We start from the raw sequence: 24,766 nt of genomic DNA, 5'->3' as shown, positions 1-24,766 counted from the left end.
CCCCATGCCCTCCCCTCCATCCTCCCCCCCACCCTGCTTGTGCCCCTGTCTCCCACTCTCCTGTATTATGAGATAGGTTTTCCTATCAAAATGAGTATGCATTATATTCTTTCCTTTAGTGGATTGTGATGAGAGTAGACCTCATGTTTTTCTCTTGCCTCCCCTCTTTATCCAACCACTAATAAGTCTTTTGCTTGCCTCTTTTATGAGAGATAATTTGCCCCATTCAATTTCTCCCTTTCTCCTCCCAATATTTCTCTCTCACTGCTTGATTTCATTTTTTTTTAAGATATGATCCCATCCTCTTCAATTCACTCTGTGCACTCTGTCTCTATGTATGTGTGCGTGTGTGCATGTGTGTGTGTGTGTGCTCCCACCCCGTACCCAGATACTGAAATGTTTCAAGAGTTACAAATATTGTCTTTCCATGTAGGAATGTAAACAGTTCAACTTTAGTAAGTCCCTTATGACTTCTCTTTGCTGTTCACCTTTTCATGGTTCTCTTCATTCTTGTGTTAGAAAGTCAAATTTTCTTTCCAGCTCTGGTCTTTTCATCAGGAAAATTTGAAAGTCCTCTATTTCATTGAAAGACCATTTTTTCTCCTGAAGTATTATACTCAGTTTTGCTGGGTAGGTGATTCTTGGCTTCAGTCCTAGTTCCTTTGACTTCTGGAATATCCTATTCCATTCCCTTCTATCTCTCAATGTAGAGGGTGCCAGATCTTGTGCTATCCTGATTGTATTTCCACAATACTTGAATTGTTTCTTTCTAGCTGCTTGCAATATTTTCTCTTTCACCTGGGAATTCTGTAATTTGGCCACAATGCTCCTGGGAGTTTCTCTTTTTGGATCTCTTTCATGCAGTGTTCTGCAGATTCCTTGAATATTTATTTTGCCCTCTGGTTCTAGAATCTCAGGGCAGTTTTCCTTGATAATTTCATGGAAGATGATGTCTAGGCTCTTCTTTTGATCATGGTTTTCAGGTAGTCCCAGAATTTTTACATTGTCTCTCCTGATTCTATTTTCCAGGTCAGTTGTTTTTCCAATAAGATATTTCACATTATCTTCCATTTTTCGAATCTGCGCGGTATGTTCTGAGATATGTCTTTCTCATAAAGTCCTTAGCGTCCATCTGTACCATTCCAGTTTTGAAAGATCTATTTTCTTCAGTGAGCTTTTGAATCTCCTTTTCCATTTGGTTAATTCTGCTTTTGAAAGCATTCTTCTCCTCATTGGCCCCTTGCACCTCCCTTGCCAACTGAGTTAGGCTAGTTCTCAGGGTGCCAATTTCTTCAAGATTTTTTTGGTTCTCCTTTAGCAGGGAGCTGATCTGCTTTTCATGCTTCTCCCTCATCCCTCTCATTTCCCTTCCCAGTCTTTCCTCCACCTCTCTAACTTGATTTTCAAAATTCCTCTTGAGCTCTTCCATGGCCCGAGCCCATTGGGTGGGCTGGGACACAGAATCCTTGATTTCTGTGTCTTTGCCTGATGGCAAGCATTGTTCCTCCCCATCAGAAAGGAAGGGAGGAAGTGTCTTTTCTCCGAGAAAATACCCTTCAACGGTTTTATTTCTTTTCCCTTTTCTTGGCATTGTCCCCCACCAGTGACCTGACCTCTGAATGTTCTCCTCACACCCACCTCGTCTCCTGGTCCTCCCAGCCAGCGTTTGGGGACTGAGATTCAAATGCTGCTTCCCGCCTTAGGGTTTTTGGCGGGGGCAGTCAAGAAGATTTTTAAAAAATAAAGTGGCCAATGAGAAATTTTGTTTTGCTTGATTACACATGCTTGTAACAGGGTTTTGTTTTTCTTGCTTTCTCAGTTTGAAGTGGGAGGGGGAGAGGAGGTAGATGGAAGTGGGAGGTAGAGAAGATTGAATTTTGTTTGGGAATAAGTGAAAAATAGAGAAACATGATTCAGGGAGGTTCTTTAACTTAATGGCTCAATGGTAACTTTGCAATGCAAACAGCAATATTATTACATGTGGCTATCTACAATTTAATAAAAGTTAATTGAATAGAAATCAAGCAATGAATGTCATTATAGCTTTGAGTGGTTACCTCCTGGCACCACAGTGAAGCATTTAATGAAATTAGTGATCCACTAGTCCTGCTGATGAACTTTATGACTCCTACCTGTCTATATATTTTGTTTTTGAAGGAGATCCCTTTTATTCCCTTTGCTGACTAGTGATTCACAAACTAAACAAGGTGATTTTTTGTTCCTTTAAATAGTGCCTAATACTTTAGTTAACATGGCAAATAAATGTTGAAGGAAAAGAGGATTGAACAGAAACTTCCCACTGCCATTGTCATCCAGGTAGTGCCACAACCTGTAGACATGATCCAAGAGTGCCTGACCTCACCTAAACCTGTATTAATCACAGCTGCAGGTTTAGAAGAAGCACTACAACTATACTTTTAAACTTAGCATTAACTACAACAGCCATGACACATTGCCACAACGATTCGATTCAACAAACATAATATCATATGCCCAAGACTGTCAAAACAAGAAAGAAATCTAAGTATCAGAGAGTGGTAACACATGAGGGTCAAAAAGATTTTAATATCTATTATGACTCAATGATTGTGAGTGCTTTCAGAAGGTAAGAATCCTGTAATGATTCTGTGCTGTCAAGGTTAAAATTAGGCTGAAGTATTATCAAATCATACATAATTAGAAGGTTTGTAATGCAATTAGGTGCGCTAGAGATATTTATGTACAATGTATCACCGGGATGAGAGTTTAATAAACAATAAGGATATCAATAATGAAATGGTAGAGTATGAAGTATTTCATAAAAGCCCCAAGTTAATGATACTAACTTGCTATATACATGTTTTTGTGTATTTTAATATTTAAAATCATTTTTATTACTTGAGTGTACTCTATACAAATGTTTTAATAAGTGATTTATGAGTATTTTGTAAAGTCATTTTATAACTGATGTGATTTTCTTAAATTGTCAATTTAATACCGTGGTAATTGTTGATACTGGAGACAATCTACAATTGTTTAAAATATTTGCTGTGTAAACTATAACGATTACTTAATGGTCTTTACATTTACAAAAATAAAATATTTTTATGCTACACAAGATGCAAAATCTTTAAAATACTATTGTTCTTCCGTTGCTTCTCGTGACCGCTTTTGGGGGTTTGCTGAAGGTTCCACTGGGGGTGATAAAGGAGAAGGAACAGCTACATCTCGAAAACCCTGGGCCTGCAAATGAAAACAACACATTGGTTTTTAAAACATCTGAAACAAAGACAAGTCTTCTGTACTTCAAATTAGTCTATGTATGCTCTCATAGTACCAGAAGTCAGAGGGCATTATAAGTAGAAGAGACCTTAGCTGTTACTATAGCAGTGAATTATTTTCCTCACTTTTGCTCTAGTTCCTAAACATTGGGACTAAGCCACTTAGAAGAAATATGGAGATGAAAAAACAGAATATTGTAAGGCAAATTTTAATAAGACTTTTCACCTCCATTCCATTCAACTGCTTTGTTTTGGAAACTATTAGGGACAGCAAGATGGAGGATTTGACATTTTTTCTCATCCCCACAACCACTCAAACCTCCCCAAAACAGAAATTTTGCTCCAAAGATAAAACAATTTTAGCTGTTGCCATGGTCTAGGACACCCAAAATCCAAAAGAAGAGGAAAAAACCTCCAAACTCATGAAATGACGCCTACTCTGAATTCACTCAGCATACCCTTTCCAGCTCCAAGACTTCCAGCAATGAGGCTGCACTAACAGACCAAAGGACGTACTAAGCTCATAGCTGTGGAGACCCTAGCTGCAGGCTATGGAAGTTGGGCTAAGATATATAGCCAGTGCAGTGGCAGCCCTCCAGGAACAGAAACCTGCTGAGGGCCTTGAAGCAAGCTAGTACTGCAGCAGACAAATCTGGAGCACCAGGGCTACAGAGCTCTGAACTGCCAGTGCAGGACAGAGCGCTGAGAAACAGAGAAAGTGAAACAGACCACCCAGACAACACACTGTGTGCACGGACTGCAGGATACTCCATTAAGCCTGAGAGAAAGAGCTCAACATCTAGTTTGGGCCAATTCTATCCACCCAAGTCACCTGGGGCCAGAGACCAAGACTGGCAAACTGGGAATTGCCTAGCATGTAAAGAGGATGAGATGCTTTGAGATGCAACTCCCCAAGGAAAGAGTCAGAAAGTGAGCAACAGGGGAAAATGACAGGGGAAAAAAGACCAAAATTACCACATATCTCAGGAAGAAGAAAACTCAAAAGACCTTGAACATAAGCACATTATGTAGGAAAATCATTAAAAAAAGGAAATGTGCCCTACAGGTTTAGTAAACAAATGCAGACATCTATGGAATGTGAGAAAATGGAACCACAGTACTGTTACTAAGACCACTCAGTAACATTTTTTTTCCCTAAGAGAAACGAGAATTCTGAAAGCAAAATTTATGGCCTACACTGCAAATATAACAGAACAGAGAAGTAGAATAGAAAAAATGGAATCTGGTGACCTGTCTCAACAGAGAAACAAGAGAGAACAAGAGATTCAGAATGCAAATATACAGAAGTGAAGGACTATCTAGAGGAGAATGTAACAAGAAGAACATTAAAAGAGAATGTGTTCACTATATAAGTAAAACACACTTCTCCCAAAGACAACCTAAGGATCATACGTCTCCCAGAAGAACATACTATGACAAAAAACCCCATAACATCGTAATGCATAAAATAATAGAAAAGAACTAGAACTTCTGAACATGGAAAATGAAATAACAGCGTAAAGAATTCAAAGATTACTTCCAGAAAAAAAAAAAAACCAACACAGCAAAATAAATGAACACAAGACTATTCTGAAACCACCAAAAAATATAGGAGAGAATGGATGTTCAGAAAAGCAACGGAGCTCAAGATACAGAGCAGTGTGACCTATCTTGCAAATGTGAGCTTAATTATAAATTTAAAAAAGATGACCATTCAGTAACAAAGAGGATTTTGAAACATTCTCAGAAAAAAAACCAAAACTGAAGACATTTTCTTCTCAAATACCCCAAATAACAGAAATGTGGTTAAAGACAACAAAAATGACAGATAGCAAAGAGACCAGTAAGACACTTCTTTCTAAATGTACAAAAGATGTGGAGAAGAGTTTGGTAGAGGTAACAGTGAAGAGGTAGGCCTGGAAGATTATGGACAACTGAGCAACACCCTGACTACAGGTGAATCAATTTTTTTTGTGGGCCTACATTACAACATGAAAGGATACATGAAGTGGAGAAGGGTGACAGAGCAGGGTTATAAAAGAGGAATCAATTATGTAACTGGATCAAATCAAAGCAATATGGAGACGGTGACCCCTGTGGTCTTAGTAAGAAAGGAGCTTGCAGGAGAAAGGAAAAAGGGTTCAAAAATGGGTGGGGGAAGAAAGGAGGCTTTGCTTTGGTGGTGGGATTTCTGTTGATGAATGCTCCTATGAGCAAAGAGATAGTCTGTTAAGAGATAGTTTTTTTTTGTTTTTTTTTTGCTGGATGTTGCTAGGGGATTTGATGCTTGAAAAGACTACCTACCCTGAGAGGGGGGAACCTGGAACTCCTCCTGGGTGCAAGTGGATCCCGGAGAAGCAGAAGAGCATGGACTTAAGGCGATCTTGAGGCAAATCAGAAAAAAAAAGGTAACAAGGAGGGTATATATCGGTAGTGGGCTACATAATCAGGGAGGCATGGGAACGGTTCCTACCATGAGGACCTGTCCTCTTGGACAGCTGCAATAGCTGGCATTGTTCCAAGTGTGAGGCACAATGGAAAGGAAAACTCCTTAAGGAAAGTTCTACAAGGCAGTGGCAGAAATTGCCTAGATGAGAAAGCTTAAAATGGTTACTTTGGAAGTTTTGATTGCATGAGGAATACAGAGAACAGAGAGACTAGACAATTATAGGGGTCACGAATCAGAATGAGGGTCTAGAGTAAAAAGAGAGATATAATGAACATAAAGAATATACATAATGAAGAAAGTGAGAGAATTCTTTTTTGGAAAAGAGTACACACACACAGAAAAATAAATTAAAAAAAAAACCTAATGATCAAGACTTGAAAGGGAGGAGAGGAAGGAGGAACCTACCTGACTGAGAGAAAAAAAGGGGGAAGAATTACATAATTAGGAGAAAAGAAAAATGAAGTAGTAAGCAAAATCCCAAAGAGAAAGGGTTACCAAATGAGAGGAGGGGATCAGGAATGAGGGGAAGAGAGCCAGTGGGAAAAGGGAAATCTTAAAAAAAAAGACTAAGGTAAGGTAATTGAAGGTATAGAATACTGTTTACAGAAGAGGGGAAAAAAACCATAACTTGAAAAACCTGGCATTAAAAATACAGAAAAATATGAATCTAACTCTCATAACTTTAAATGTGAATGAAGTATTGTTGATGGAGTTGTGAACTGATCCAACCATTCAGAAGAGCAATTAGGAACTATGCCCAAAGGGCTTAGTTATATAACTGTGCATACCCTTTGATCCAGCAACCCCACTACTAGGTCTGTATCCCAAAGAGATAAAAAGGAATAAAACCTACATGTACAAAAATATTTACAGCACTTCTTTTTGTGGTGGCAGATTCAAAACTGAGGGGATGTCCATCAGCTGGGGAAGGCTGAAAAAGTGGTAGATGAATGTAATAGAATACTACTGTTCCATAAGAAATAATGAGCAGGTGGATCTCAGAAAAACCTGGACCCACATGAACTGTTGCTGGGAAGTGAGCAGACCCAGGAGAACACTGTACACAGTAACAGCCACACTGTGTGATGACTGAATTTGATAGACTCAGCTCTTCTGAGCAAGGCAGTGATCTAAGACAATTCCAAAAGACTCATGATGGAAAATGCTAAACGCATTTAGAGAAAGAACCATGGAATCTCAAGGTGGAGCAAAGCGTACTATTTTTTTCTTTCTTGTGGCTTTTTTCCTTTTGTTCTGATTCTTCTCTCACAACATGACTAATGTGGAAATATGTTCAATATGATCAGATGGCATGCAGTTTTAGGGACCGGGGAGATGAAAAAATTTGGAACTCAAAATTTTATAAAAGTGAATGCTGAAAACTGAAAATAAGTAATTTTAAAAAAATTTCTTTAAAAAATGTAAATGGATTAAATAATCCAGTGAAATGAAAAAAGAATGACAGACTGAATAAGGTATTAGGAACTAAAGAAGTAGAACATAAAACATAATGTAACAGAATTAATTTCTTGAAATTTTGTCTTCAAAACATTACAATTTCCAGAAAAGTCCTTAAATGCCAAGATGAAACAAATTTAATACAACTCTTTAAAACTGTGGGTAAGTTTCTAGTTTTAGGTAATAAAAATCAAACACAAAAATTAGAAAAAAGTAAAAATCCTTTTTTCTTCTTGCTTCCTACTAACTAAATAAATTCAATGAGTAGGCAGACCAGAATTTGCTTATCAAATTAACAAAAAAGGTTGAGAGGGATAGTTAATACACTGGATGGCAACCATGAACCAAAAAGATCTTGACTGGCTCTTGTACTTGTGTTCCAAAAACATAATTCCCAAGTACATGATGTGGAAGACATTTTTAGATAGTTTATCTGAATACGATCTGGTGGTTTTGGTGGACAACTGTAATGCTAATAAGAGTTAAAAATCTTCCCCATCCATTTTTGGGCCTGCCCTTATGGGAAGCTGGATTAGGGGAGGCCCACACCTTTTCTTAATTTCTAAGGAGGGGCTGGTTCTCAAGAGTTGTTATGCCCTCTGGCTCTGAAAAGTGTATAAATCCTCTGAGGTGGTTTTATCTTGGGGCTTACTCATTGGAAGTGTCTGTTTGGCCGGATGAGACTCTGGACAGCTGCTAAGGAGTCCCCCACCCCTCGCTTTGAAAACCCAGATGCTGGTGCTTCTCTCTCTGGTAACTATGTATGTATTGCTTATGGTCAGACAGTTGAAAGCCCTGTTTGGTGATCTTCATTTCTCTAAAGTTCAGGGTGCTGACTTTTTCCCCTGAACTAAGTAAATGATACATGTTCTTGAGTAAAGTGACAGCTGACCTCTCAAAAGTTGCTTTCCTTTTAGAAAAGCAGATCAAAGATCCTGTGATAGCAGGCCCTCATGTGTATGTCGTGGTCCTTGCTGTTACAACTTCATTATGAGTTACTAGTGTGATGTGACAGCTAAAGGAACTAATGAGTTATGGGGCTATATTGAGAATTATTCTGCCATGGTCACGCCACATCTTGAGTACTGTGCTGAATTGTGAACACCAGAGTTTAAGGACATAAAGAAGCTGCAGATTGTTCAGAGAGCAACCAGGATGATGAAGGGACTCAAGTTCATGCCATTTGAGGCTCATTTGAAGAAAGCAGATATGTTTGGCCTGGAAAAGAGTTGGCTCAAAACCTGACATCTTTCTTCAAATAATTCTTGAAGGGCCATCATGTGGAAGAGAGAATAATCTTAGTTTGTTTCTTTTTTTTTGGCCCCAGAGAGTACAACCAGGAGCAAAGAGGGGAATTTTAAAAAGGAAAATTTAGACAGGAAACAGGAAAAAAATTCCAGGCAATTAGAGTTACATAAAAGTGGAATGCCTAGGGGGTTAGCAAGTTCCCCACTCAAAGGAGGTCTTCTACGGATGACTGTTTAGCATATGTGTCATTAATAGGATTCTTTGATGGAAGTGGAAATAGGTTGAATTAGATCCCTTCTAATCTAAAAATGCTGTTATTTGTGAATGGTTTTTCCGTAAGACCTTTGTACAACACTTGCAGAGACTCCCTCCAAATATTAAGACAAATATTTAAGTTTTAATGCCACTCTCCTACAATGTTTCACAGTTCACTAGAGAATGCAAAACACACACACACACAAACTACACAAAAACCTCAACAACCTTCAAAACAGTAAAATTACTCATGGAAGATTAAACTCAGTGTGCCATTGTTTACTCTTCCTTAGCCCACAGTCATTCAGTTGCCAAATCTTGTTGGTTCTACCTCCATAACATCTTACGTCTGACTCCTTAGAACTCCCACAGTTACTACCATAATTCAGTTCCTCCTTATCTCTCAGGTAGGGTAAAACAGACTCCTAACTGTTCCTGCCTCAAATCTTTTCCCATTTCAATCCATCTGCTGCACTGTTACCAAAATGATTTCTTTTAAGTGCAGATAAGACCACGTCACTCCTTTATTGAATTAACTTCGGTAGCCTCTTACCAAATACAAACTCCCATTTAGCTTTTTTTTCAAATTAAATTTTATTAAAGAAATCTATTTCCTCTCCCTCCTACTACCCACTCCATTGGAGGAAAAAGTTAAGAAAAACAAATGCCTTGTAATAAATATGCATAATCAGGCAAAATAAATTGCCTCACTGGCCATGTTAAATAAATGCATTTATTAAAATTCTATAAATGAGCATATATATAATGTATATATATAATATACATGTATATATAATACATATGTACGTATGTGTGTATGTATATGTATGGATAGAAATGAATGTCCCATCCTGCACCTTGAATCCATCCTTTTTCTGTCAAGAGGTAGACAGCATGCTATATCACTAGTCCCCCGGAATCATGGAAGGTTATAGTTCTTACAGCTTTCAAAGTTATTTGTTTTTTAAGTGCTATTTTTAAATAAATTATTTTCTTAGTTCTGCCCATTTCAAACTTCATCAATTTTATGCAAGTATTCAAAATTATTTTTATAATACTGATGTCATAGTATAAATTGTTCTGGTTCAGCTCACTTCACGGCATCATCGGTTCATACAAGTCTTTCTGTGTCACTTTGAAATAATCTATTTCCTCATTTCTTATGACAACAGCATTCCATTATTCACATATAAAACTTTTTCCTGTTTAGTTTTTAAAGTCTTCACAACCTATCTTTCTGACTTCGTTGTAAATTATTCTCCTTTTCCCACTGTGTTCCAGCCAAACTGGCATCCTTTCTGCTGTTCTTCACCCAAGACACTACATCTCCGGTACCCATGCCTTTTCCCTGGCTCTCCTCCATGGCTAGACTGCACTCATCTCACCTCCACGTCACAGAAACCCTCTCTTTCTTCAAGAAGCACAACCTTCAGGAACTTTTCTTGATCCCTTCAACTGCTAGTACCCTTCCTCTTACATGGCTTTGTTTTCTCTTTATTGTTATTCTGCATGTACTTAGTGGTTCTTACTGTCTCAGTTCAGAGTAGGTTCATGTTTGTTTTAAGAATTGCTTTATTTTTTGTATTTATATGCCAGCACCTACCACAGTACCTGATAAATACTTATACTTTTAAAAAACCTGATTTGAATGGTTAGTACTCCCTCCACTGATGCAGACTGCAACTGTGCTGATGGTTTACTAAAGAGGGTTTCAAACTTGCAGCTCACAAAACTCCCAAGTACAGCCTGAATCAGTTTAAAATGTAATTGGGAAATGCTGATAGTCTATACAACCTGCCCAGAGCTTTTATTCTGGGGCACAGTATTTGAGAATTCATAGTCCTCTTCATCCTGTGATCAGGCACTGGAGCTAGTGTTAAGTAAAACTTTCAATAAAATCCCCTAGGAAATTCAAGTAAGTTAAGAAGTATTACTTAGGATTATATTAATTGTCCTTTTTTGTTTCTTAGGAATTGATAGTTTCAAACACCTGAAGTAGTTCTGCTTGGGAAAAAGAATATAAGCTTGAAATTAAATATACAACAGTAGTCTCAGTAAAAGAAAACTCATCATATTCTCTCAGTAGATGCATATTTATTTGTAAACTGTGTTTTGGAGAAGTAGCATAGCACAGTTGAGAACCAGCCTCAAAATCAGGAAGACCTAGGGTTCAAGTTATGCCTCTGACACATCCTGACTGTGTGACCTAGGAGGAGTCTCAACCTGCAATCAGCTAACACATACAAAAACAGAAATTTTAAAAAGCTGAGATATGAAACAAGCAAGTTAAAATTTATTTTTACAAATGGAACAAAACAAATCTTTTTGCTTAATAATATTTTTTAGGAAGAAGAATAATTAAACATGCTTCATTATTTTTGAAAATCATAGTTTCATTCTCATGCCGCAATCCAAACATGTGGTTTATATTGTTATGGTTTTAATGACTACCATAGTCAAATTATATCTCACAAAGCTATACAGAAGTGCATGAATAACTGCACTTACTAACACAAGATATTCATTTTACATTTCCACTCACCAATTACACAAGGTTTGTACAAAAATTTGGCTAGTAAACTTCACTCTTTGATGTCAACCAGTTGTTCTTGCAGGAGAACCCAAAATTACTGCATTTTTACATTTTTAATAAATAGATTCACAATGCAAGATTTTTAATTGGTGTAGAAAAGTTTGTCTCCAACTTTAAGCATGCTGAAATGAATGACACGCTTGTGTGTGTGTGTTTGTCCTTTGTTAACGAAGAAGACCATGCCATCAGAGAAATAATGATGTGACTTGCACTTAACTTTGTTTTAAGTGAGGGAGGGCTGTGCAGGTCACCAGCCTCACTTCTCTAGCAACATCTGAATCCAGTGACCAGATATTCATCAGGATAACTGGAGATGACCCAGGATGAGGCAGTTGGGGTTAAGTGACTTGTCCAAGGTCAACGTGGCTAGTTAGTGTCAAGTGTCTGAGGTGAGATTTGAAGTTAGGTCCTCCTGACTCCTGCACTGGTGCTCTATCCACTGCACCACCTAGCTGCCTTACATCACTTACATGACATGCTTACATCACTTCTGGCAACCAAAGGCTTTGTTTTTAAATGTCTTTGCTAATTTTATAGTGTCATATTATTATATTAGCTAATATCTGCTTTAAACATAAATGCTTTTTAATAAATGCTTTCTCATCCCCAATATATAAGTGGTCAAAGGATATCAACAAACAGTTCTCAAAACAAGAATTGTAAACTATTAACAACAATATATGAAAGAATATTCTGAGGCACTAGTAATAAGAGAAATGCAAATCAAAACAATCTTGAGGATTCACATCATATTTGGAAATAGGCAAAAATGATAAAAGAAGAGAAATCTTTTGAGAATCAAGTTGGAAGGGTGAGTGGTAGATAGGCACACTAGTGCATTGTTGGTGGAACTATGAAATAATATGACCATTTTGGAAAGCAATCCGGAATTATCCAAATAAAGTAGCTAAAATATACATACCTCTTGACCCTGAGATTCCACTACGAGGCCTGTACCCAAAGGAGTTTTTGGATAAGAAGCACACATTTATATCTATATATCTCACTACTTTCATTTGGTAACAAAAAATTGGAATGCTCACCAACTGGAAAATGGCTGAAAAAATTGAAGTATGGCTGAAAAAACTGAGGTAAAGGAATATTACTATGCCATAAGAAATGATGAATATGATGAAAAGAGAGGTATAAAAAGGCCAACAAGAACTGATACACTGTGAAGTAAGCAGAGCCAAGAAGTAATATAAATAATGGCTACGATAACATAAATGGAAAAAACAACTACCAGAAAATAACTGAAAGTAAACATTACAAAAAAGAACATGCACTGCCCCAAGAGACTGAGAAGATGCCTTTGAAAATTATGTGTTCCAAAGGATGGAAAATTACATAAATTCTCAGACTTTTTAGATGTAATTGGTTTTGCTGATTTCTTTTTTAAAACATATATTCTTTATAATGTGGGTGACTTTTTCACTCATTTATCTTAAGGCATACTTTACACTTAAAAGTTCATTGTTAACTTAGAGGATGTAAATTCAATGTAATCTTGATAATTTAAACTTCTTTGGCTGATCATTCCCCAGTAGATAAATAGTCAAAAGATATGAACAGTATATTTTCAGTAGAAATCAAAGCTGTCAATAGTCAAATGAAAAAATGCACAAAATCACTACTGATTAGAGAAATGCAAATTAAAACAACTGAGAGTCTACCTCATACCTATTAGATTGGTTAACACTGCAGAAAAGGAAAATGACAACTGCTGAAAGGGATGTGGAAAAGTTGGAACACTGATGCATTGTTGGTGGAGTTGTGAACTGGTCTAACTATTCTGGAGAATAATTTGGAACTACACCCAAAAAGCTATAAAACTGCATACCCTTTTAATACAGCAATCCCACTACTAGGTCTGCATCCCAAAGAGATCAAAGAAAAAGGAAAGGACCCTTTTGTACAAAAGTATTTATCGCAGCTCTTTTTGTGGTGTCAAAAAATTAGAAATTGAGGGGATACATATCCAATGAGGAATGACTGAACAAATTGTGGCATATGATTGTGATAGAATACTATTTTGTTATAAAAAATGACGAGCAGGATGGTTTGAGAAAAACCTGGGGAGACTTATATGAACTGATGCAAAGTGAGATGAACAGAATCAGAACACTGTACAAAGCAGCAATACTCGAAGGATGACCAATTGTAAAAGACTTAGCTGCTCTGATCAAGCAATTCGTAGGTGACCACTTGTCAGGAATATTAAAGTAGAAATTCCTTTTGTGTATGGATTCAAGACAATTCCAAAGATGATGAAAAGTGCTATCAGCCCCTACAGAGAGAACTGATGCTGATTGAAGCATACCTTTTTAAAACTTTATTTTTGTTTTTTTTTGTGTGTGTATGTATTTTTCTTTTGCAACATGGCTAATATGGAAATGTAATGCACGACTTCACATGTGTAGCTGACATATTGCTTGCCTTCTCAATGGGCAGGAGTGAGGAAGAGAATATGGAACTCAAAATTTTTAAAACCGAATGTTTAAAAATTTTTATATGTAATTGGGAAATATTTAACAAAATAAATAAAGTACATTAAAACATGTTTTTGGCTGACCTGTCAGATATGAATAGATCAGTCTTCTAATGTGGCTGACAAAGGGATCATAATGCGAGAAGTGTCATATTAGCCATTTTCTTGTACTTACACTAATAGCATTATTAGCATTATCCTAATCTGCATTCTCTTAGCAGGAATCTTCTTAAATCACCTGTCTACTTTGTGAGTGTCAGTTTAATTAACACTGGGTAATATAATCTATGAATCACAGAATCTGAGAGTTGGAAGGGGCTTCAGTGGCCATCTAGACTAATCCATACACAAAAGGAATTTCTGCTTTAATATTCCTGACAAGTGGTCACCTATGAAGTTCATGAAGCCTCTCTCAGTTAGCCCATTCCACTTTTGGACAATTAAAATTGTTGGGAAATTTTTTCTGGCACCCGCCTCAATTGGTCTCTTTGTAACTTCCACTGCTCCTCATTCTGCTTTCCAGGGCCAAATGTAACAAGTTTCTACATCACAACCCTTCAGATATGTGAACACAACTATCACATCCCCCTTGAGTTGTCTCTTCTTCAGGCTAAACATGCCTGGTCCTTTCAACCTATCCTGATGTGACATGGACTTAAGGCCCATTACTGTCCTTGTTGCTGTTCTCTGGACAATCCAGCTTACCAAGGCCCTTCTTAAAGCAGGCAGCCCAGAAATAAATACAATATTCCAGATGAAGTCAGACAAGGACATGGTACAGCGGGACGATCACCTCTCTGTTCCTGGAAGCTCAGTATCTCCACTGTAGTTCAAAATTATGTTAGCTTTTTTAGTTGCTTCATCATATTGCCAACTCACAATAAGCCTGTAGTCCACTAAAACCCACAGATCTTTTTCATAACAACCTGGTTTTTTTAACCATACCACCCTTTTCTTTTTAGTGGCACAATTAATTTTTTTGTACCTGATTGTAAAGACTTTACACTTGTCCCTAGGGAATTCCCACTTTAATTAGCTTCAGCAGAATGCTATATAGCCTTTCAAGATCTTTTGGGATCCTGACACTGTCATCCAGTGTGTTAACTGTTCTCCCAGCTTTGTGTCATCTGAAAAATTGACAAGCATATATACATCTATGCCTGAATAAATCATTAATAATAATGTTAAAACAACACAATGATAAGCACAGAGCTCTAGAATACTCTACTGGTGCCTTGAGTCACAGTTACATTGAACCACTAACAACAACTCTTTGAATTCAACCATTCAAATGGTTCTAGGTATATTCTCCTCTAATCCATCTCTCCATCTTGTCCATGAGAATTAGGTATTTTATCAAAAGCTTTGCCAAAATCTAGGTAAATTATAGACAGCATTCTCCGCATATATGGTTTAGTAATCTCCAAAACAGGAAATAAGGTTGGCATGGCAGAACCTGTTCTAGATGAAATCAAGAGGGCTCTTTGTAATCACTACTTTTCTATCTAGATGTTCATCTACTGTCTCTTTAATGATTCATTCTAGAAACTTCAGGCATCAAAATGAAACTATGTATTGTTTCCAGGCTCTTTTCTTCCTTAAAAAAAAAAAAATCAGGACGTTTCCTCTTCTCCTATCATGAAAACTCTTCCTTTTTTGATGAGCATTCAAATATCTACTGCAACCAAAACAGTGATCCCATCTGCCAGTTCTTTCAGGCCCTGCAAATGCAGTTTCTCTGAGCTGGATGGCCTGAATGCACCAAGGGCAGTTGCAGCAAGACTTACGCTTTCTACCTCCTCACTGATCTGGGACATGCTCCCTTTCGGTTATTTTGGGGCTGTCATTTCCATGCTATAGGTAGTTATTCTTTGTGGAGAGAAAAAAAAAAACACTCGAACATATGAATTGGACACTTTTTTCTGCTATCAGGTTTCAGTCCCATCTACACTGAGTAAAGAGGCGTTTTTGTTGTCCCTCATTTTCCTCGCCAGCCTCAGCTCATTCTGAGCTTTAGCACTTGAAACTATTTTTACAAGGCACAGATACTCTTATATTTTCTAAATCAAAGTTGGTTGGTACATTTCCTGTGTATCCACATCATTCTCTTCAGACAAATACAATTTTCCCTTTTCATTAGAATTGATTTCCTTTGTGTCTTCAGTACTGTATTCTTGAGTTCCTCCCTACCCTCCTGGCTGACTTCCTCTATGACACTTTAGTCCATGGGAACCTTTCTATCCTTCCTCTGAACCCTTGAAATCTGCTTTCCCAAAATATAGGGTATATATCAGACTATGCCCAGATTTCCTCCCCTCTGTCACAAACTCTAGGAGGTTAACAGTTTCAGTTGTTCTACTTCTTCATTCTTTGTAGCTACTCTCTATGGTTTCTAACTTGAGATGCATATAAAGGCAGTCCTCTTCTTTTCTCCTTTTTAAAGTCCTTTTGAGTAATCTGTAAGTCATATGGCAAATACATTCTTACCAGGCCTTGTGCTGGTGTGCTCCAACTCTTGCCAGGCATATGTCACTTCTACATTCTATTTCTTGGTCCAGTAGGCGCTATCCTTATTTTTTTATAGATGAAGAAACTGAGGCAGAGACAGGTTAAGTGATTTGTCCAGAGTCATCTAGCTAGTGTCTGAGGTAGGATTCAAACTTAGGTCTTTCTACTCCAAGTCCAACCCTGCAGCACCTAGAAGCTTTAATTGGTGGTTTCCTCCTCAAATTTCCTTTCCCTCAACAGTGCACAATAGTGAAGAAAATTCAGCTTCTTCATATAGTCTGCAGTTTCTTGCCCAAGATTTCATAACTGTGGGCAATAAATACTTTTTAGATTCCTTCTGAAAGTGTTATTTATTGTTTACATGAATCTCTGAAGTGTGTAGTTGTCATATGTTTTGATAAACCTTGGGAGGTTCTTTATTGTGCTGGATACTAGACCCAGGAAGACAGCAGATCTCTCTACAGTTTTTACCAAGCTGACAAAAAGCTGCCTCAGAACCTCTGAGCAAAGCATCACCAGGTACTACCATGGATCACCTATTCCTCCTTGGGTCTTTCTTGGATGATCTCTCCTCTGAAAGCTTCTATGGCTCTACTAAGCCATTTTTTGAAGAAGAGTGCAAATAGCCACTTCCTTCTCAAAGCATCCAGCTCTCTCCTCTTCATGAAGAGCCTCAAATCTGTCTTAAGCTCTAAACCTGACAACTATCCTTTCCCTTCCCTTCCTCTTCTACTCTTCCTGTGTTATACTCTTCCATTTCCAACATCTTGACAAGATCTTTGACTTTGGATCCCTTTTGCCCCAGTGAAGTCTCCATTCTGTTTTCTTTAGGAACACTCAAATTTCCCCTTACACTGTGGAGTGTAAGGAAGCATTTTTCTAATCCCTTCACCTTCCCCAGGAGGGAGATCAGCTTACACTTGGAACAGAGATAACAGCCACTCTGCTCTGACAGAAATACAAATAGCTGAATAAACATCACACTTAAGTCCACCTAACTAGGCATATACAAACAGCAGTACCTTACAATACACCAGAAGCAAACGAACAAGTGTGGGTGCCATCGTCAGCCCCATCTCATTGTGGATTCCCACTCTTCCCTAAAAATATACCAAATACTGGAAGCGATATGCAGACTGAGTGAAGCTATCAGTTTTGAACCATAAATTAAGTATTAAAAGCTCAATTTTTTTCCTTTTTTAGATTAAAAAGGTCTCGTTTTCCTTCTGTGCTGTGTGCTGTAATGAATTGCCCTGTGCACCTTACCCTGTTTGGGAGACAATTATCCTATAATAGTGTTTTTCAACGAGTATGTTGGAACACACCAGTTTACTGTCATATATATTCATTAGTAAGCTTCAGATTTTTCTCATTTTTCTTTACCCTTGTAGAAATGAGAATCTAGTAATTTATCAATATTTGTGTCTACATCATGGGGAAAAATGTATACTTTGGCCAAAAATATAAATCCTACAATAAATACTTTCCCAAATAATGTTATATTAGTAAATGTGGCTATAGTGATGGTTATTCAAAGATCTACTGCCTAGATACAGACTAATATACAGACTAATATTACTAATGCTGGTATTTTAAGTTGTTTACTTTAAAAACCTTAATATGATAAAGTTAATTTTGTAGTAGAACACATTACTCTAAAAGCATGGGAAATATTTCTTCTATAAACCTGAAGAATAAATGTCTAAACTCATTTAATTGTGAAATACTGGAACATTCTACAACAGTAACATTATTTGAAGAATTACTATGCTACGGACAAAGCCTATTTCTAAAGAAGGCTGATGTCTTCTAAAATTAAGAGAAACAAATTTTTGAAAGCTTCCTTTAGACAATAGCAACCATTCAACGTACAATTTCCAATCCTCTTCAAATTGAACTAACCGTTATGTCAAACAGTACTGTGGCCTCCTTCTGGCTTGGTGATTTGTGCAATGTTGCTAACCTGCTTAGAAATAATGGACACAAACAAACATTTTCAATTATTAAGGATAAATAACAATTTCAATGTATAGAGTGGTTTTGCTACAATTCTAAACTATGCTAAATTAAAATTCTAAACTGGGTCAAAGTGAATAGTAATGAAAAAAATTAACATAGTCTTTCCTTTAATTAGATATGTACAAATTGATCAAGATTAAATAACTGACATTAAGGGTAACAAATTACTTGCTTACCTTTAACATAATTTTCCACATGCACCTTCACAATGATCAATCAGAACGTGACAATTTAGTTAAATATTCTCATATTCTAATTGAAGAATATTAAAAACAAGATATTTTTTGCAAAGTCTTCTTTATTTTTTAAACTATCTCTTTATTAATCTTCAGGAAAACTCAAAGCAGTTCACCTTCAGACCAAAATGTAAAAAAGAAAAAGCACTGCTTAAACCTTCTTATAATGACACTACTTTACATCAGTAAGTACTGTAGTTTTCAGTGATTTCACATCCATGACTTTATTTAACCCTCCAGAACAACCCTGAAATGTACGTAGCAAAAATATCTTACAGAAGAAAAAATGGACTTGAGGATTAACGACTTTGCCCATATTCACACAACTGTTAGGGTAACAGAATTCAAACTAAGCTTTCATGGCTACCTGTAGCCAATTTAAATTTACTACAAAATGTAAACATTACTACAAAAATGTAAATAGACACATAAACAGACACATAAATGTGTCTTAAAGGATTATAAATGTAACTTGAAATCAAACAATACAATGATTTGGGGTGAAAATCTTTGGTAAATCCTCATGATGGTGAAAAAACAGCTTTATATTTGGTGTCTGCATCTCAGGAATCTCACAGAATTTCAGCAATTTAAAAATCAAACAGAGGCATCTCTTGGCTAATGGCTACATTTGGGATGAAACACAACATATGGCTAAACTACATAGTTTAGGTCAGGAAGAAACAAGTCAGAAGCACAGTTTGTGCTCTAAAGCACAGCACACATATGAAATACTGTGTGGGGGTGTGATTTATCACCCAGCACTACCACCTGATACTCTTGGCAAAAAGAGGTAAAATTCTGATCATTGCTTCATATCATGAATATGCAAATAGTAAGAAAACCCACAGTATACAAGGCACATAAGATAAAAAATAATTTTAAAAAATCACTACAAAAATTTGCTTTAGGTAAAGTACATTTTAAAAGATTGGACAATCTAAATCCCAAACCAGGCAAGATAAACTTATATATTTGTGACTTTCAGAAATTTAAATTCTTTGCTTAACCTAGAAAGGTTCATTTTTTAAGTCTGTTTCTCTGATTAGACTTTATAATTTATTGCCCAAGTACAGGGTTCAAAACTGTGGAGTAAGTTTTTTAAAAACATAAAAGTATCTACATAATCTTAAAGACCTGAAGGCTTTTTGGCCACAGAAAACAAGGCAGTAAAGAATTAGCATAATATTTAATTCTTTAAAAACTGTTCAACTTAATAATGACTTAAATAGCTGATGCAACACAAGACCACAGTCCAAAAGAAACTGGTGGAAAAAACTGGAGGAAAAAAAAACTCTACCCCTGGGAAATAACATTTTAAAAATTATTAAAATGGAAAATGATTCACACTTTTAAAACTGTTGACACCAAGGAACTGATGTTATTACAGGGATAAGCACTGGAAAGAGTAGGAAAAGTTAGATTTGAACCTACTAAGAAGGGATTTTTCTTTCTCCCCAAACATAACTATACCACTACAATCTTCTAATCCCTTTTCAACCTTTCTAAGGTTTGCTACAATAATGCTAAAATAAAAGAACATTGAAATACATCAGATTAATGCAGTAACAACTCTTGAATTTGAGGATTAGCAGAGATGGTGAACTGCAGAAGTACAATAAAGGCATAAATCAGAGCACTCTAACCTCAAACTGCATTGCTGCAGAAGACTCATCCTATGACCCTTATGTGGATACTGGTACACGTGGAGAAGGCTGGTGTAAGACAAATTTTGCAGCCTAGAAGATGTTCTTCGTCCAAAAATACCTAAGGGAGTCAATTGGTTCATTCATTTTCCCTTTACTGGCTATTCATCTGCAATCTAGCTAGCTTGAACTTATTTCCGTAACAGTTCATATCATTCAATAAATCTCACCAGAATTTATGTGAGTTGTATAGTGCAATGGTAATATTTACCACATAACTACTGATTTAGAGAGCAAAACATAAGTTGTTAAATGCTGAGGAACGAGCAGAAGAGCTCTTCTCTGACACTAGAAATAAGTCCTATGAACCTAAAACAGGGAACCGGAAATTGAGACCAATGTTAAAAAAAATCAATAAAATAATTGAAAAAAATTATTCTGATTCATCTTGTATCTTTTATAGGCTATATTTTTTTCATGAGTAAGCCCATCTTAAAGAAGCAAAAGCATCTACTTACCCCTATATCTACACCTATCCACACAACAATAACTTCCAAAATTAGATACTAGAAATAATCTAAGCCTTATAGTTGGTTGAAGAGATACCCTGCCAAAGATCCTCTTAATTATTTTTAGTTTTTCTTAGGTACTATTCTATTAGAGAACATTTAATTATAGCCTGAGGTAGATTGCTATTACACAGCAGCTACACAGGGAATTCCTTAGAACATTTAAACAGCAGGTTGCAGTTTGCAGAATAGCCTACATCTCAGGAAGTATAAGCAATGTTTTAAGAGTCTCTCAGTAGGAGATCTGCTGCCAGGACTTTATAACAGAGCATGTTGTCGGAAATGGATTTTCTTTTGAGCACAATGTCACATTCACAGGAAGGGGGAAGAACAATTCTATGGCTAGGAATAAATGAGCCAAAGCAATTATTTTATTTACAAGAACTAGTACATTCCAGGTTGTCCCCCAGAAAATAGGTCTCAATAAATGAAGCTGGTGAAGGTCAAAAACTAATCACAGGTATGGAAAAGGTTTTCACATTACCCAAAACAATTATTAAAAAAGGAAATACAGATGGAAAATCTGAGTTACTTGAGCCATTTGGAAATAGCAATCTTTAACGGAAGTACAGGCCAAATAAATGATGTGCTATAAATATATCATTTAAACTGAAAAAAGGAGTCTAATTCTGCTTATGAACTTAAGAGAGTAAGTAGAGTGAAAAAAAAGTAGCTGGGTCAGTACTGACTTTTCATCAATTAATAAGAGAACATAAAGTGAGAGATCTCGTCACTGACCGGATCCAAAGTGTATTTAGGGTAACCCTTTGTTCCATTTGCAGCCTACATGCTGTCTTAGCCTCCCTCTTCACAACAGCTTTTGGACAGAGTTCATGAGGTTATGCCAATTAATCTGAAAGTGGAGAGGCTGGCAGGTTTCTGGCATTCTTCTATAAAGTACATTAAAAAAACATAACTTCTCTCTTTTCATTTTAAGGAAAATGAAAGCTAGTTTGCTCATTTGCTCAAAGGCTTCAAAAGCAGGAGAAAAGGATTCATGCTAGTAGTTTTTATACACAGAAAGCTATTTATCAGGTAGAAAACTAGGTAACAAGAACAGAACAAGAACACAAGGAAATGCAAACAAGACAGGCATAAAATTTTGCATAGGTGACATTAGAGAGTATCATATTAAGTAGTTAAGAAAAACGACCCTATTTTCTACAAAAGAATCCTGGGGAAACCTTTAAAAACAGTCTTATCTATGATGCTTTTAAACCTTTCTAGGTACAAGAGGTACCAAGCTTCTTTCAGGATGCTAGCTGAAAATGGCAGTTGATTCCAAAAAGGTATAGAGGAGACAACATTTCTCTTCTATCTACACTTTCAGGCATAACCTACTGTTTAAATATTCTGAAGAATTTTCTCTTTAGCTAAAAGACTAAAGGTTCTGAAATTCTGTGATTTAATACAGAGCTGTTCACATGGAGCCAGTGAATAAAAGAAAAAGGCCCACTGAGAAGGCTTATGAATTACTGCAGAGGAAAATAAACAGAACCAGAAAAAGAATATCAACAATGACTACAACAATGGAAAAAGGAAGAAGAAAAATGTCAATCTGAAAGGTGCATGATGAGAATGACCAAGTCTGTCCCTAAAAGGAGAAGAAAATGTATCTCCTCTCCCTCCCAGGTCTGCAGACGTGGGGGGCTCTGGGTGTGCAGCACCGCTTCTACGGATAACCTCGTTTGGTGTGTTCTCCCCTATGCACTTCTTTTGTATTCTTTGTTAAAAAACTATGTATCACTGTAAAAGGGAGGAAAAAGGGCTAAGTTGGGAAATGAAGGTGATATAAAACCAAAACACAGTCATGAAAATGAAAAACAGAAACAACGTAGAGACATGTTCAAATGATACTGCACTGCTCAACCATGAGACCAGTTCCCAGGTGGACCAGCTTATGACATCTACTGAACACAACATGAGTCACCGGCTAGCTTCTTCACTGACCTCTGCTTTTGGTCCCAATGAAGGATTAAGCGAATTGTAGCTGCATGTCCCCAACTTTCCCCTAAGGAAAAGAATATAACAATCACTATGAGTATCTTGTTTCATCTACTAGGTGGAGAGCAATGTTTTAGAACAATCTCCAGCCACATGCTCATTTAATACAGTATAATCAGTCCACTGAGTTTCATCAAATTTAGGACATATGCTGCATTATGAAGAAGGAGAATACGGTACTGCGTATCATAGGTTTTTCTCTGTTAACTTTACAGTCTATCAGGCACTATGCCAGTCAATCTTCCATGCCCATCACCAGACCCACTCACATATTTCTGTCACAAAGAAAAAATTAAAAACTCTGACATAATATTCTTACATTTAGGAGCTGAACAGAGGAATCCAGAGACATTTTGCCAATATATTCTAGCAATACTAATGAATTCCCTTCACCTCTTAGAATCCCTAGTTTCTTTTTAGCTTAACTCTACTCAAGTGTCACTTTTTTCTGAAGTCTTTCCTGGTCTCCCCAGCTATTAATATTTCCCCTCCCCCAAAACCTTCTATCTATTTTATATCTACCTCTATGTGTACATGTTGACCTTTCCAGGTAGAATGCACGCTCCTTGGTTTCACTTGTCTATGTATCCCTTGCATAGTAATCTGGCATATAGTAGGCATTTAATAAATGCATGGTCTGAGTAATGATCTCCTAATAGATCTTCCTGTCTCCACTTTCTCTTTTCCAATCCATTATATATGTATGTATGTATGTATACACACACACACACATATGTCAGATCAATAATGTAAAAATCTGATCATGCCAATCTTCTACTAAAAAGCCTCTCCCCATTGCTTAATGGATAAAAATTATTAACTCCTTAGCCTAGCTACACAGTCTGGGACCAACTGAATTTTCCAGCCCCATTACTTTACTTATCAGTATAAACATGAGGTATTCTAGTAGCTGTTTCTCCACTGACTGTAATGCTTCATCATGGCACAGAGGTACCTTTGGATTTCCAAAGGCTCTGCCAGCAGGATACAAGCTCAGGCAGACCCTACACGAAGTTAGAAAGACTTCAAATGTGCACTCAGCAACAGCCTAAGTATCTGATATCTGAGAACTAACCTAATAAAGTATGGAGATGCTTTTCCCCTAGAAGGCTGCCAACCAGTTTAAGACTTTTTTCAGGAACAGCAAGCAGTTTGTGAATACTACTGGCTAACACAGAGAGAAATTGGAATCTGTATTCAATGGAGAGTGTCCCCAGCATGATGAAAGCACAGGTCCTTAAAGAAATATTATTGTTATTATTCATAAACTAACTGGACCATTCTACAAGTGTGAATGTCTGTAGGTACTTCGTAATTTCCAGCTTCACGTCATTTTTTAAAACTGGTATATTTCAACTTGTTCCCACTCTCACTTTAGACTGCTGACATGACCAGGGTCAAATGCCTACTCTTCTCTCTAGCCTTCCCTAATCTCCTCCAGGGGGAAAGAGTTTCTCACTTGCTTCTGCATTCTCGTATCATTTGCTTTGTGCCTCCTTTATGTAACTATCTTATTGCTTTATGATTATATATTTATATATAGAGAGAGATTACACAGTATTATTATTTGTATTTCTGTACACCTCTGATCTTCCTTAATAGGTTTTAAGTTCTTTGAAGATGAAGACATCTCATTCAACTCCCTCTATATGTTCTCTTTGGTAGTCTTTCCTCTAAAATAAGAAGGAACAAGAAAATCAAGTAACTTTACGTTTTCAAAAACCCCAGAAGACAAAAACTGATGTTTTGAGATGTAAGTGATCTAATTACAAACGATCAAACTTTTTGTTTGCTGGAGAATTCCCTTTGATGCAGAACACCTGTTTCAGTTACTAGATATTTTAAAATGCAAACACCTCAACATTTACAAGCTTCTCCACTCAGAAAATGCAAACTACTGTTACATTATACTTCAACACTTTCTGAAAGGCTGCCAAAAATCAGAGATAAAGAAAGATGTAGAATATAAAGATAATCAAAGGGCTTTATCTATGAATATAATTAAAAATCCAATGTTCCCTAAAGAAATATCT

The 24,766-nt window shown here is 36.7% G+C and overlaps 1 protein-coding gene across 5 annotated transcripts in view; it reads right to left on the bottom strand.

The window, feature by feature from the left end:
- Window positions 1-2,545: 2,545 nt before the first annotated feature.
- Window positions 2,546-24,766, bottom strand: part of RAD51C (RAD51 paralog C) — a 64,150-nt gene continuing 41,929 nt past the window's right edge. The window contains exons 7-9 of one of the 5 annotated variants that reach the window (XM_072646859.1): window positions 22,680-22,740; window positions 18,162-18,225; window positions 2,546-3,222 (exon numbers count right to left, since the gene is read on the bottom strand). In XM_072646859.1, the coding sequence (XP_072502960.1) occupies window positions 3,118-3,222; window positions 18,162-18,225; window positions 22,680-22,740 (230 nt within the window). In that variant the 3' untranslated portion in view covers window positions 2,546-3,117. Of the gene's footprint in view, window positions 3,223-10,839; window positions 10,904-18,161; window positions 18,226-22,679; window positions 22,741-24,766 lie in introns of those variants that run through there. The other 4 variants (XM_072646860.1, XM_072646861.1, XM_072646864.1 and 1 more) reach the window with 4 other exon arrangements.

The sequence above is a fragment of the Notamacropus eugenii genome, chromosome 2 (assembly GCF_028372415.1).
Source record: "Notamacropus eugenii isolate mMacEug1 chromosome 2, mMacEug1.pri_v2, whole genome shotgun sequence".
In the NCBI taxonomy this organism is placed as follows: domain Eukaryota; kingdom Metazoa; phylum Chordata; class Mammalia; order Diprotodontia; family Macropodidae; genus Notamacropus; species Notamacropus eugenii.
The sequence above is the reverse complement of the archived record's forward strand: the minus strand, read 5'-3'. Positions and strand labels throughout refer to the sequence as shown.